General features: G+C 45.4%; 1 protein-coding gene across 1 annotated transcript in view; it reads left to right on the top strand.

The window, feature by feature from the left end:
* Positions 1-15,530, top strand: part of LOC124789506 (cholinesterase-like) — a 185,407-nt gene that overhangs the window by 52,773 nt on the left and 117,104 nt on the right. The window contains exons 4-5 of the mRNA XM_047256891.1: positions 10,883-11,159; positions 12,916-13,101. Of these exons, the coding sequence (XP_047112847.1) occupies positions 10,883-11,159; positions 12,916-13,101 (463 nt within the window). The remainder of the gene's footprint in view (positions 1-10,882; positions 11,160-12,915; positions 13,102-15,530) is intronic.

Raw genomic sequence — 15,530 nt, 5'->3', positions numbered from 1 at the left:
GTGGGCATGCGGGAAGCCTGGTGGACGTACCGCCGAATTGCTCAACACGTGGGTCGTGAGGTCTCCACAGTACATCGATGTTGTCGCCAGTGGTCGGCGGAAGGTGCACGTGCCCGTCGACCTGGGACCGGACCGGACCGCAGCGACGCACGGATGCACGCCAAGACCGTAGGATCCTACGCAGTGCCGTAGGGGACCGCACCGCCACTTCCCAGCAAATTAGGGACACTGTTGCTCCTGGGGTATCGGCGAGGACCATTCGCAACTGTCTCCATGAAGCTGGGCTACGGTCCCGTACACCGTTAGGCGTCTTCCGCTCACGCCCCAACATCGTGCAGCCCGCCACCTGTGGTGTCGCGACAGGCGTGAATGGAGGTACGAATGGAGACGTGTCGTCTTCAGCGATGAGAGTCGCTTCTGCCTTGGTGCCAATGATGGTCGTATGCGTGTTTGGCGCCGTGCAGGTGAGCGCCACAATCAGGACTGCATACGACCGAGGCACACAGGGCCAACACCCGGCATTATGGTGTGGGGAGCGATCTACACTGGCCGTACACCACTGGTGATCGTCGAGGGGACACTGAATAGTGCACGGTACATCCAAACCGTCATCGAACCCATCGTTCTACCATTCCTAGACCGGCAAGGGAACTTGCTGTTCCAACAGGACAATGCACGTCCGCATGTATCCCGTGCCACCCAACGTGCTCTAGAAGGTGTAAGTCAACTACCCTGGCCAGCAAGATCTCCGGATCTGTCCCCCATTGAGCATGTTTGGGACTGGATGAAGCGTCGTCTCACGCGGTCTGCACGTCCAACACGAACGCTGGTCCAACTGAGGCGCCAGGTGGAAATGGCATGGCAAGCCGTTCCACAGGACTACATCCAGAATCTCTATGATCGTCTCCATGGGAGAATAGCAGCCTGCATTGCTGCGAAAGGTGGATATACACTGTACTAGTGCCGACATTGTGCATGCTCTGTTGCCTGTGTCTATGTGCCTGTGGTTCTGTCAGTGTGATCATGTGATGTATCTGACCCCAGGAATGTGTCAATAAAGTTTCCCCTTCCTGGGACAATGAATTCACGGCGTTCTTATTTCAATTTCCAGGAGTGTATACGCTTTAATTTCAGGAAGAAATTTCTGAGAATATACGAGGGTTGCCCAGAAAGTAATGCACTGCATTTTCTTCCCTCAACAATTCTTTATTGAACGTAATGAGAATTACAAACAGGAAAGAATGGTGTTTTATCTACTTGTGGTGTCACCGCCAGACACCACTCTTGCTAGGTGGTAGCCTTTAAATCGGCCGCGGTCCGTTAGTATACGTCGGACCCGCGTGTCGCCACTATCAGTGATTGCAGACCGAGCGCCGCCACACGGCAGGTCTAGAGAGAATTCCTAGCACTCGCCCCAGTTGTACAACTGACTTTGTTAGCGATGGTTCACTGACAAAATACGCTCTCATTTGCCGAGACGATAGTTTAACATAGCCTCCAGCTACGTCATTTGCTACGACCTAGCAAGGCGCCATTATCAGTTACCATTGATATTGTGAATCATGTACCGGCAAGACCGACGTTCTTCATTAACGGATGAAAGTTAAGTATTCCACCAGCTACGTCCGTTTTTCTAAATTCTAATTTCCTTGTCCTGTTCCAGACCTCGCGCCAGCCTGCGTGAGCTAAAACGCGTGCCTTTCGGCCTCCTTCTAGTAACACGGTGTTGGCTCTCCTGCCAACCAAAACACTACTCACCCTATTTTCCACGTAATATCCATCCCGTTCTGTGGCCTTCCTCCAGAGCGAAATAAGGGCGTCCATCCCATGTCGGTACCATTCCTTGTTCTGATGGCGGAGCCATTGCTTCATTGTGTGAATCACCTCCTCAGCATTGACAGATGGAGCGCCAACTGCCGAGTCGTAGTGCTTCTGTCCTCGCCAATGACATCATCATCTCGCTGCAACATGTCAAGTGTGGCAAGGGTGGATGGTCTTCACGACCGGAGCAAATCGTGGAGCTCTTCTGGTGACCTCACCTCTGTGCCCAGCGACTAACTTTACTTCTGTCGACAGTAGATGCTCCATGGAGTTTGCACAAGAGTTTGTGAACAATCTTCCCAGTTTCTTCCTCTGCAGTGAGAAACTCAATGAAGGCACGTTGCTTGTAAGATACATCACCTACAGATGTCATTTGAAACCGTCCTGCAGTTACACTATCTGTTGGAAGTGACAGGAACTTGGCGCGCTCGCTTAGGAGACTTCAAATAATACATGCATAACGTTTCGCATTCGTAGCATTGCTTTCGGATGAGAACAAAAATGCGATGCATTACTTTGTGGGCAACCCTTGTATATTTGGAGAACAGCATTGTGTGGCAGTGAAATACGGACTGTGGGAAAACTGGAGCAGAATAGAATCAAAGCATTTGAGATGTGGTGTGCGAAAGAACGTGGAAAGTTAGCAGGACTGATACGGTAAGGAATGAGGAGGTTCTGCGGAGAATCGATGAGCAAAAGAATATATGGAAAAGACTGACAAGAAGAAGGGACAAGGTGGTAGGACATCTGTTAAGACATCACGGAACAGCTTCCGTGGTACTAGAGGGAACTGTCGAAAACAGAGATTGGAATACTTGCAGCAAATAATATAAGATGTAAGTTGCTAGTGCTATTCTGAAATGAAGAGATTGCCACAGGAGAGGCATTCATGGCGGGCCACATCCAAGCAGTCGCAAGCCTGATGACTCACCAAAAAAAAGTTATTGCGAACAGATTTAGTGGCAAAGAAGTAATAAATTTAAACGCCATGCATTATGTGACAGTTTTCCACGCATCTCATTGTTTATGACGTCAAATCTTCTTAAATATGCGAGTAACAATTATATAATTTTGCAGATACTTTCACCTGTATATGTGCATATCTTCTGCAAAAAGTTTCGCGAATACAGTTGGTGTAAGGAAGTAATAAATTACAACGTTATGCCTCGTGCATGAACATCGGAAAAGTAGTAGTCATTTATTTATTACCTTTGATCATTTAGTAGGGGTTGTCATGGAGAAAAATTTCGAGAAGTTTTGAAATTATGTCTAAAGTCTGGTGCAAGTCGGCTGAGTGCTCTCATTCTCGAATACTGACAATTCATGCGTTGTGGGCTGCGCTTCTTTTTTACCACGACTCCCCCCCCCCACCCACGCTCCCCCTTTTGTAGGTATTTTGCTCTTGCCCCCCCCCCCCACCCGATGATAATTTCCTGACAATAAGGTATATAATGATCAGCGAGAACACTATGACCATCTAGGTCACAGCCGGTATGTCCACCTCTGGCACGAATAACACCGGCTATGCGGCGTGGCGAAGAGCAATGAGGCCTTGATAAGTCGCACGAGGGAGTTGGCATCACATCTGCACACACACAAGTCACCTAATTCCCGTAAATTCTGGGGAGGGGGCGACGAACTCCGACGCCACATTCAATCGCATCCCAGATATGTTCGATAGTATTCAGGTCTGGCGAGTTGGAAGGCCAGCACTGCTTTCCTTGAACCCGTTCAACATATTATGTTGAAAAATGCCTCTGCTGCCTGGAAACATGATCTTCATGAAGGGATGTACGTAGTCTGGAACAAGTGTACGATACTCCTTGGACGTCATGGTGCTTTGGGAAATGGTTCAAATGGCTCTGAGCACTATGGGACTTAACATCTGAGGTCATCAGTCCCCTAGAACTTAGAACTACTTAAACCTAACTAACCTAAGGACATCACACATATCCATGCCGGAGGCAGGATTCGAACCTGCGACCGTAGCGGTTGCGCGGTTCCAGACTGTAGCGCCTAGAATCGGTCGGCCACCCCAGCCGGCGGTGCTTTGCACCTCAAGTGGAACCAGGGATGCCCAAGTAATGTTCCCCAGAGCGTAACGGAGCTTCCACCTGGTTCTCTCCGTACCACAGTACAGATGTTAAGGAGCTGTTCGTCCGGAAGACGACGGATTCGCGCACTCCTATCGGCATGATGAAGTAGGTATTGGGATTCATCAGACCATCCAACAATCTGCCACTGCGCCACCGTCCAGTGCCAATGGTCATGTGCTCATTTCAGTCATAGTTGCCGATGACGTGGTGTTAACATTGACATGTATGGGTAGTCGGCTGCGGAGGCCCATCGCTAGAATTGTTCGGTGCACAGTGTGTTCAGACAAACTTTTACTCTGCGCAGCATCAATGTCTGATGTCAGTTCCGCCACATTTCGCCGCCTGTCCTGTTTTACTAGCTTGCGCAGCCTACGACGTCCAACATCTGAGATGAAGGGTGGCCACCCAATCCCACGGTATCTGAACGCTGTTTCACCTTGGTTTCGCCACATGTTGTACATACTCACCACAGCACTCCTCCAACACTCGACAAGTCGTGCTATCATAATCTGCCCTCAGGTAGATCGCTTGGCCTCCCCAGTCTACTGATACTACATGCACTGTGCTTGTGTTTAACAAGAGTCACTCTTGTCCAGGCGACGGTGCTATCGCCTGGATGGGTTTATATTGGTAGAAGATCGGTGGTCATAAAGTTCTGGCTGATCATTGTGTCAGTACTAAGTTTGGTTGAGATCGGTGTACTGGTTTAGGAACCTTGCAGGTTCGCAGGAGAGCTTCCGTGAAGTTTGGAAGGTAGGAGACGAGATACTGGCGCAAGTGGAGCTGTGAGGGCGGGTCCTGAGTCATGCTTGAGTACCTTAGATGGTACAGCAAAAGACAAAGGTCGCGAATTCGAATCTCGGTGTGGCACTCATTCTTAATGTGCCAAGTAGTTTCTTATTTACCAATGGCTTACTGTGTTGTCACTGGTCATTTAAAGTCAGAAAGCGTTTTCCGAATTTTAGAACACTATTGAAGATATATTATGAAAAATATAGAAACCACTACAGTGCGAGGACATATTTCTCTCCTTGTTTAGTTCTGTGTTGATTCCAGTTGTATGACGTATCTTTTGTTATGCAGCCAAGCAGTCTGTAAAACAATGACTTCGACATTTGAAAGTTGAAAAATTTATTGTCGTCCGCATTTAGATCGTCAAACAGTGTAATATAATTCTATGGTCAACCGAGCAATGTATATCTCATGTTTTCATTTTCCTACCCTTTCGGCTTATCTTTTTAACAGAAGAGGGAGCAGAGGTAGTTCTTTATACGATGTCATTCTCTCAAATGGCTATTTCCCGATGAGATTTGAGCTATCGTTAAAAACTGGCTCCAGGCGTTATCTGGTTTGTAAACCTACTGGCGCTTGGCTAACAGCAGCCTTTAGGCCCCAATACTGGGGATCTGGACATGCAGCGCCGTCATGGAGCTTCATTATATTCTTCCAGAGAAATCAATGAGTCACCACTCGTGATACAACATGGTTGATCGAGGTGCGATTGTCACTTGCAGCGCCCTTCCTGTGTAAATTTCCCCGCTCTACGCGGCGTCTATCCTCGCAATTAATGCTAATACGCCTGCTGTCATTCTGGAAGTTAAATGATGACTCACTGTAATGAGAGCGCTCCTCACTTCCTCCAGTATACAACAGTAAATGATGAGCACTGTTTAGCCATGTACCGAAGTTATTACTGCGACAAACCATTCAGAGATTCGAAATAGTTGTCGATGTTATTACTGTTGGAAAACAAAATGAAATGAAACAAAGAAATAAGCCAGGAGGTAATAATTGTTCTGAGAGTACTGTATGAGGAGTGATAGTATAGGCAACGAAGCCTGTGAACTGGAGCGAAGAAACAAAAAATTCTTAATGCATACAGAGGTACAGCTGCATAGCAAACCAGTGATTGAGTCTCTTATGATAATGTATTGGAAAGCTTTTCGTGTGCTCATGATCGCATCATGTCGAAGCTAACAACCGAATTCGTGCCTGTAGCAATTCAATGCAAAGATAACCCAAACACAAGGCGAATAACACTAGCATTTGGACCCCAAATGTTTGACAATGTGACACAACCACAATATCAAAGCTCGAGTTGCAGTTACAAAGTGCTGTGCCGCTCTGAGAGGAAGGGGCAGTAGGCATGTACGAAAGCGTTCGATAAGTGATGCAACAAATTTTTTGTCTTGGCCACTCTCGGTTGAAACAATGCAGAGCTTATTGTGGGATATCCTGGAATATTTCCGTTTCAGCCCCTATAGTCTCACGAACTTCAGATTGGTGGCGGCGCCATATGTGGTCTTCAAAGTGGCGTCTATAACGGAGGCGCGTTTCAACCTGAGAAATCTCACTGATTTAATTTTGGCAGAAAATCAAAGCATCGCATTCATAGGTGCCTCCTGAATGGCGCCACAACACCTGTCTTCCGAAGAAAAAAGTCCAAAGACACACCCTCAGCCGCTAAAGTCGTGCCGGCGGTCTTTTGGGACTCCAATGGGTCTAATTTGTTTGATATGGTTCAACGATCAACTTTGAAGTGTATTACGATACCCTCGGAAATTGAAGAAATGACTTCAGCATTTTCAACGCCAGAAAAATGCAATTAAAGGACACCTTCTCCATGAAGCCTGAAGTCTGCGCACTCGAGAGTGTCTCACAAAACTTCATTGAACTCTTTCCCCACATCCACCCTACAGCCCAGATCTAACACTTCCGTTTTCCATCTTTTTGGCTCAATGAAGAAGGATGCACTCCGTGGAACGCAGTACGTGGATGACTGACAGGTTACTGATGCAGCAACACGTTGGCTCTGACTTCGACCAGTAGAGGGGTACCAAGCAAGCGTGCAGGCCCTCCCAGTATGGTGACATAATGGGTTGTGCTGTTTGGGGGAAGAGACCAAACAGCGAGGTCATCGGTCTCATCGGATTATGGAAGGACGGGAAGGAAGTCGGCCGTGTCCTTTCAAAGGACCCATTCCGGCATTTGTCTGGAACGATTTAGAGAAATCACGGAAAACCTAAATCAGGATGGCCGGACGCGGGATTGAACCGTCGTCCTCCCGAATGCGGGTCCAGTGTGCTAACCACTGCGCCACCTCGCTCGGTGGTGACATAAGGCCGTTGCATTGGAGATTATGTTGAAAATTAGAGTTGTGTAGTCTAAAATGTGGAGGATATTGTGGTGTACTGCAGTTCAGAATAAAACCAACCCGATTTCAGAAAAAAAGTCGTGCTTTACTTGTTGTTCCTGTGATCATATATAGTATATTCGAAGCAAAAATCAAAGCAATAGCAATAATAATGATACGAATAACAAACGTATCTCTATTTGGAAAATACATTTTTTCTTATAGTAGCGTTTGCTTAAAATATTAAGGATAAATTTCTTTTCCACAGTCTTTCTCTTTTCCGTATGTACAAGGTCCATTTTTTCTATAGTAGACAAATTTTGTTTCATTATTAAACTGTATGGCCACATGCCCTCCTGACGCACAGTTGTCAAGTGGACCAAATTGAGCAAAACGCATGTGCGTCATCTATCTGCGAAACGAGTACAATCCGTTTTGTATTTTCTCGTTTTTCACCTCTTTTGTGTATCACATTTGCGAAATCGCCTAATAACCGCCACAGTCAGGTTGGCCGATGTACGAGCACATTTTAGTTAATGCGCTACGCGGATAGATCCGCGTAGAACCCAGATCATTATTTCGTGAGGAAGCGCTCTGAGCCTAATTTTTTACGAGCAGGGTATTCTTTTTCTTTTACTGGCGTTTGGGGATTATCCATGCAGCCATCTCAAGAATTACATGACAGTTTTGTTGATACGAACGTATGGGCAACACAACAGCCCGTCTTCGAAATGAGAAAATCTCCAAACCCGCCGGGAATCGAATGCAGGATCCTTTGGTTACTAATACGCTGCGCTGACTGCACAGCTACTAAAGCGGAGTACGAGCAGGTATCGTATTTAAAATAGCAAATGAGATGGAAAAGGAAATGTCTGTTGGCTGAAAACTAAATATTATGAATTTATATTACAAGGATTATTTGTGTTTCAGAACATTTTGGACTCAAAATGAATTCTGTGTGTGTTGTGAAAGAGAAAAAAAATCACGGGAAGTAACATGCTAAATGTAATGAAATGCGCCGAAAATAATTTGTGTTGATATTGGAAAATACATATCACGTTATTGTGGTACGAACTCTTTGTACCGCTTTTGTGTTTGTGTTAGTTTCTAAGGGACCAAACTGCTTAGGTCAACGGTCCCTAGACTTACTACTTAAAATAACTTATGATAAGAACAACACACACACCCATGCTTGAAGGAGGACTCGAACATCTGGCGGGAGGGGTCGGGCATCGCTTTTCTAACATTAGTTAAATTTGCTCCCAGAAAAGAAGTGTGCGAGGAAACAAGTTATCAGAAAGCAGTCACGTTTTTACATAATTTTTATATTTTAACGTGGTGATTGTAAACCTTCTATTCTGTGAAAACAAATTGACTGAATTCATCAGTGAGAGAAGAAAAGTTTTGTGGGAGAATAGTATTCTCTTAACCTTCTCTTATTCGCGCCGAGTGCAAATGTACCCCATTGTCGTTCTAAACGTTATTTTCTTATTGTTGACAAGAGTGGCGGGGCTAAAATTCCCAGAGTCTGGCGTACCTACAATAAGTGCCGTGCGTCGTCCTGCACGATCTTCTCAAAAGAAAGTCTTGAGTGTTCCCTGTCGTGTTTGGCGCATACGTTTACTCCACGCGAGTATCGAATTACCAGTACATATTTTATATGGTCAGTTAAAATTTTAATTTCTATTATATTTGAAATATGTTTGGATTGCTATTGTAGAATTAATTTATCGTTATTATTTAGGTATAATGGCAGATCGCACTTCTGATGAAAGGATTTGGATGCAATGGCTAGACGAAGAACTGCAGACTGATGAGCCTTCCTATTGTGATTCTGATCTGTGCGATGGATAAACAAGCGAGGATGATGATCGACCAGACGAGCGAACCCTGAAAACAACGTCGTGGAAGAATCGGAAGAAGACAATGTGGACATGGAAGAGAGCTTCAACAAGGAAAGTGGAAAAAATCGGAAGAACATAATGTCGACAAGGAAGAGAACTTCAAGGCAAGGGAAGAATCTGATTTTTGTTTTGGAGAAGGTAAAACAAAATGGAATAAATTACCCCCTTGTCCTAATGTTGAATAAAGGCCAGCAATATCTTTCTTCGTGTTCCTGGTCCAAAAGGAGAGGCAAATAATGGAAAATCTCAAATCGATTGCATTAACTTGATTATTGATGAGAGAATAATAGAGTTGATCGTGAAAAGTACCAATAATTATATAGAAACAATCAGGAACAAGTTTTCTACAGAAAAAGATGCAAAATTTACAGATTAATGTGAAATGCGTGTCCTTCTTGGTATAATATTTTTCACTGACACGTTAAACTCTTCCAAGTTGAATACTTGCAAAATATATGACAAAGAGGAAGGCAATGGTATTGAAAGAGTCTATTTGACTATGTCGAGGAGTAGGTTTCATTTCTTGCTTCGTTGCCTCCGATTTGATGACATAAGCACCAAAAATGAAAGAAGGAAGGTCGACAAATTGGCACCAATACGGGAACTTATGAATTTGTTGTAAGAAAACTTTCAGAAGTACTATTCTCGTGGGGAGTACTTCGCAATTGATGAGGAGCTGGTTGGTTTTCGTGGAAGACGTTCATTCACACAGATTATACCGAGTAAACCTGCTCGTTATGGCCTGATTGTGTTTGCATTAGCGGATTGTAGAATAATGTATACCGTGAATATCGAAAATTATTTTGGAAAACAGCCGGCGGGGCCTTTTGATGTAAGCAATGTAGGAAAGTTCGTCGTCATGAGAATTGCGAAACCAGTTTTAAACACAGGACGTAACATCAGGGCGACAATTGGTTTACTATCTATCCTCTGCTCCAAGAACTGCTTCAGAAAAAGACAAACTTATGTTGGAACAATGAGACACAACAAAAAAGAATTACCTCAGGAATTTTTACCAAGCAAATCTCGAGAAATGAACACTTCTGTTTTCGGCTTTAGACATGATGCAACACTACTGAGAAAGGAAAAAGAAAGCAGTAATTTTACTTTCAAGTATGCACAATCGTGCAGCGATTGACGAGTCCACCAGTTCAAAAAACAAACCAGAGTTTGTTACATTCTACAATCGCACAAAAGGTGGAGTTGACGTACTCGATCAACTTTGTTCAAATTATGATATAGCAAGAACAACTAAAAGATGGCCAACAGCAATTTTTACAACATTTTAAATATCGCCGCTATCAATGCTTTATGCATTTATTCAGCAAACAAAAACTATGTCAAAGTGAAACGAGCTGATTTCCTTCACGAAATTAGTTGTCAAATGGTGTTGTAAAATATGTGGAAGATCAAGAAATAAATCAACACGAAGAGTGTATGCAAAATGTGACTACCGTTGTTTGTAAGAATTGTACGTGATTTCTTATTGTACATATTCTCTGTGATTACTTTTTTGTGTATTATGAGCTTCTTCATTAAAGTTATTTTGAATACTTTAATTACTTCTTGTGTAATGTTACATGTTGTGAGTAATAAATGGGTGGAGTGACAAAAACTAATTTTCTGTTTAAAAAATTAAATGTTTAATTCCTTCCCTCGTTTAAAAAATATTAGTAATCAACTTACTCATGCATCGCAAAGAACGTAACAAACAAATAACATAATTAAATAAAGAAGACTTTTTTTCAACCAAAAAAGTGGTGGAGTACATTTGTACTCCGCGCCAGTATCTGTGTCCTCAAAACCTGCGCGTCTATCGGAGGGTTAACGTCTATACCTGTCATAGTGACACATTCCCCAAATGTTCCATAAATTACATTGTGATGAACCTCTGGTAAGCCTGAAATTACCCTAGGAATGCCTTACAGGCTCCGCAGCCGGCAGGAAACTGGGAAGGAGTACGCAATGCCAGTCAATACGGCAGCGACTGCGTCCAACAGGACGGCAGCGGCTCCGAGGACTGCCTCTACCTGAACGTCTTCGTGCCTGGCGTTCCACAAGAGGGCACCAACCTACCTGTGATGTTCTGGATGTACGGTGGTGGATTCAGAGGCGGCAGTGCTTCTGATAAGGAATTCGGCGCAGACTTTCTCGTCTCCTATGGCGTCATACTCATCACTGTCAATTATCGCGTGGGGCAGTTTGGTGAGTATTGCTTTCCGATATTCTGGTCTAGAGGCAGTGAGAAGGTATTGGGTCCCAGGTTCGATACGAGCCACTGCTTAATTTTGGGTTACGTGTAATGGTCGACGAATACTTCCGCAACAAGGAATCACAATCACTCAGCCCATGGTGTTACCAAAGAAGATGAAGAAGCGGATAAAACTTAAAAGTAAAATTGCTCTAAAGCCATAACAATCGGCATTCAACAGTCTTATTTTTTTTTTGACATAGTCAAAATCTTCTAATGACGCTCTCAATTCAGAAAACTCATTGATAATTAAGATCATCAGAAGGCTGTCTACCTTGAAGTGGGCACGTGCTTGTGTACTGAGGATTATGTAATGACCGACTCATTATGTTTATGTACTGCAATGTGCAATGCATTTAAAGGATCAGTGTTTCGAAACCCTGACATTGTCTCTCTTTGCGACACAGAAGTTTGAAATTGGGCTCAAAAATTCCTGCGCCACGCGGTATGGCTGAGCGGCTTTAGGCGCTTCAGTCAGGAACCGCGCGACGGCTACGGTCGCAGGTTCGAATCCTGCCTCGGGCATGGATGTGTGTGATGCCCTTAGGTTAGTTAGGTCTAAGTAGTCCTAAGTTCTAGGGGACCTCAGATGTTAAGTCCCATAGTGCTCAGAGACATTTGAACCATTTGAACTAAAATCTGGCTTCCCCTCCATTGATGCTTCCACCCTGTTTCCACTTAACTTAAATATGCAAATTTCCATAAGGATGTTAATTTCGTCACTCTCGGTGCTACGTGTATTAAATATCACAAAAACTACAAAAACCTGTCCCATGTTGCAAAACCAGTGGAGCGACACTATAAACGATTCTTAAAACTGAGGCATCCGACATCTAAGGTGTTCAAAATCCCGACGCCTTACATTCGTTGCGACTGAAGTTAGAACCCTAATACCCAACGCTGAAATCACGTGGTTTTCTTACGGGTGGCCGAGGAAAACATTTCGGAGACACCCGATCATAATGGACAGAAAAAGGCCAGAGCAGGTGGCCTCAAGGGCGGCAATGAACGAATAAGTTCCCTTAGGGCGTTGTTTCCAACACATCTCTTAAGCAGCGTTGGGGAGTCACTGTTGGTAGACCCTTGGTTTATTTGCGAAGTCAGATGCTAAAAAGCTCCGTGTTCATTCACCTGTACACATTTTCGCAGTCGTCGTTCACGTGTATCTGTTTTGGATAGCGCCATTTTGACACGCACATTGTACTGTACTCACCAGAGCATGCTAACAGTTTACACACTTACCAGTTCGGAAATGCTTCCACCCTTGGCGCGAAGGCCAACTATAATGTTATTTTGAATGTCAGATAAATCTCTCCAGTTCTGCTTTCCGACAACGAGTGTACTGTTTTCGACATCCTTCCCCCCCCCCCCCCCTCCCACTACCCCACAGTGCTTGAGATGCCACCTGCCGTCTGTGAGTAGTTATTTCACGTTGACGTTGCACACTGGCAGTGGTCATTTTAACGTATCTGGATCGTGCACATTTTAAAATGTTGTTTTTTATCTTGGCATGCGTCGCATTAGTTTTGCTTTGTAATTAAGATATCTTCATCATAAATCTGCATATGCTTTTCAAACACATCATGAAACCTGAATAAACATAATTACGATCAGTATACTTCTATTTGTCATTAAGTGCACGTGTGCCATGGTAGCTTGCATCTGTTGTTAGTAACTTTCTTATGTCCTGGTTGCCATGGTTAATTGCAGGTTTTCTGAGCACGGGAGACGCTGTCGCCCCTGGTAACGCGGGCCTCAAGGACCAGTGGCTGGCGTTGACCTGGGTACACAGGAACATCGCGCGCTTTGGCGGCGATCCGCAGCAAGTCACAATATTCGGACAGAGCGCCGGTGCGCTGTCTACCTGTTATCACTTTATCTCGCCACAGTCCTCAGGTGAGCAAAACTTCTGACAGAGTTCATCCATTTGTATTAAATTTTGCCTTGTAGATGCTCTGGGAGAATTTCTGTAGTTTATCATGAACTGCACTCCAGGAAATTGAAATAAGAACACCGTGAATTCATTGTCCCAGGAAGGGGAAACTTTATTGACACATTCCTGGGGTCAGATACATCACATGATCACACTGACAGAACCACAGGCACATAGACACAGGCAACAGAGCATGCACAATGTCGGCATTAGTACAGTGTATATCCACCTTTCACAGCAATGCAGGCTGCTATTCTCCCATGGAGACGATCGTAGAGATGCTGGATGTAGTCCTGTGGAACGGCTTGCCATGCCATTTCCACCTGGCGCCTCAGTTGGACCAGCGTTCGTGCTGGACGTGCAGACCACGTGAGACGACGCTTCATCCAGTCCCAAATATGCTCAATGGGGGACAGATCCGGAGATCTTGCTGGCCAGGGTAGTTGACTTACACCTTCTAGAGCACGTTGGGTGGCACGGGATACATGCGGACGTGCATTGTCATGTTGGAACAGCAAGTTCCCTTGCCGGTCTAGGAATGGTAGAACGATGGGTTCGATGACGGTTTGGATGTACCGTGCACTATTCAGTGTCCCCTCGACGATCACCAGTGGTGTACGGCCAGTGTAGGAGATCGCTCCCCACACCATGATGCCGGGTGTTGGCCCTGTGTGCCTCGGTCGTATGCAGTCCTGATTGTGGCGCTCACCTGCACGGCGCCAAAAACGCGTACGACCATCGTTGGCACCAAGGCAGAAGCGGCTCTCATCGCTGAAGACGACACGTCTCCATTCGTCCCTCCATTCACGCCTGTCGCGACACCACTGGAGGCGGGCTGCACGATGTTGGGGCGTGAGCGGAAGACGGCCTAACGGTGTGCGGGACCGTAGCCCAGCTTCATGGAGACGGTTGCGAATGGTCCTCGCCGATACCCCAGGAGCAACAGTGTCCCTAATTTGCTGGGAAGTGGCGGTGCGGTCCCCTACGGCACTGCGTAGGATCCTACGGTCTTGGCGTGCATCCGTGCGTCGCTGCGGTCCGGTCCCAGGTCGACGGGCACGTGCACCTTCCGCCGACCACTGGCAACAACATCGATGTACTGTGGAGACCTCACGCCCCACGTGTTGAGCAATTCGGCGGTACGTCCACCCGGCCTCCCGCATGCCCACTATACGCCCTCGCTCAAAGTCCGTCAACTGCACATACGGTTCACGTCCACGCTGTCGCGGCATGCTACCAGTGTAAAAGACTGCGATGGAGCTCCGTATGCCACGGCAAACTGGCTGACACTGACGGCGGCGATGCACAAATGCTGCGCAGCGAGCGCCATTCGACGGCCAACACCGCGGTTCCTGGTGTGTCCGCTGTGCCGTGCGTGTGATCATTGCTTGTACAGCCCTCTCGCAGTGTCCGGAGCATGTATGGTGGGTCTGACACACCGGTGTCAATGTGTTCTTTTTTCCATTTCCAGGAGTGTATTTTATAACGTACTTCTAAATGGTGAGTTCAAAGCTGTGTACATAAGTTCACTATTATAAATGATTCATTCGTTTCAAAAGCTCTCAATATTGCTAAGTATTACAAGTACAAATACGATTGATGCAGGAATAGAAGTGTAAACTCGCCATCTGTCCATTTTGAACTCTATAAACGTCCTATAAGCGCCCCTCTAATAACATGACACACGTCCAATCGCTAGTCAAATTCGTTCCTTACCTTACGTAGAAAAATCCTGTCAATGGTCACCACAGCGGCGTTGACACGTTCTCTGAGCTGTTCCACTGTTCTTGTAAGTGGGGGTACACATAAACGGTCCGTAATGTACCGCCAAAGGCAAAATTCGAAAGGTGTCAGATCAGGAAACCTACAGGGCCAAGAGAACGGATCCGCATTATGTTCACCACTGCCACCAACTCAGTGATGCGCCATCCATAATCTTTCGGTTTTAATTGCTACGTGAACTGCAGATGGTACAGTTTAAAATATAACCGCTGTCCCAAAATCTTCCACATAGTTTGGTTCGGTAATCACAGTTCGTAGATTGCGCGGCAAGTTGACATTTCTTTGGACTATGTTCGAAACTTCCCCTCGCTCACCCCGCAATTGGATCAGGCGTATTTCATCGATCGGTACTTTTCTGTTCAGAGCAACAATCATTGGCCCAGAACCGTCGATACAAACGCACAGTTCTCTGTTTACATAGCGGTTCTTTTCCATAATACCTTCTGAATCGGCACTCACATATTCCAACACACAAAAATTATTTTCTGCCTTTGTTGCTTTATTTTTAGGCACTAGTCTCGTAACGTCATCTGGTGGGCACATAAAAGGTGTTAATACGATTCTATTCATGGATCAATCATATTTGAACATGTAATACTCTGTAACATAC

This window comes from Schistocerca piceifrons, chromosome 3 (assembly GCF_021461385.2).
Source record: "Schistocerca piceifrons isolate TAMUIC-IGC-003096 chromosome 3, iqSchPice1.1, whole genome shotgun sequence".
Taxonomy (NCBI): domain Eukaryota; kingdom Metazoa; phylum Arthropoda; class Insecta; order Orthoptera; family Acrididae; genus Schistocerca; species Schistocerca piceifrons.
The sequence above is the reverse complement of the archived record's forward strand: the minus strand, read 5'-3'. Positions and strand labels throughout refer to the sequence as shown.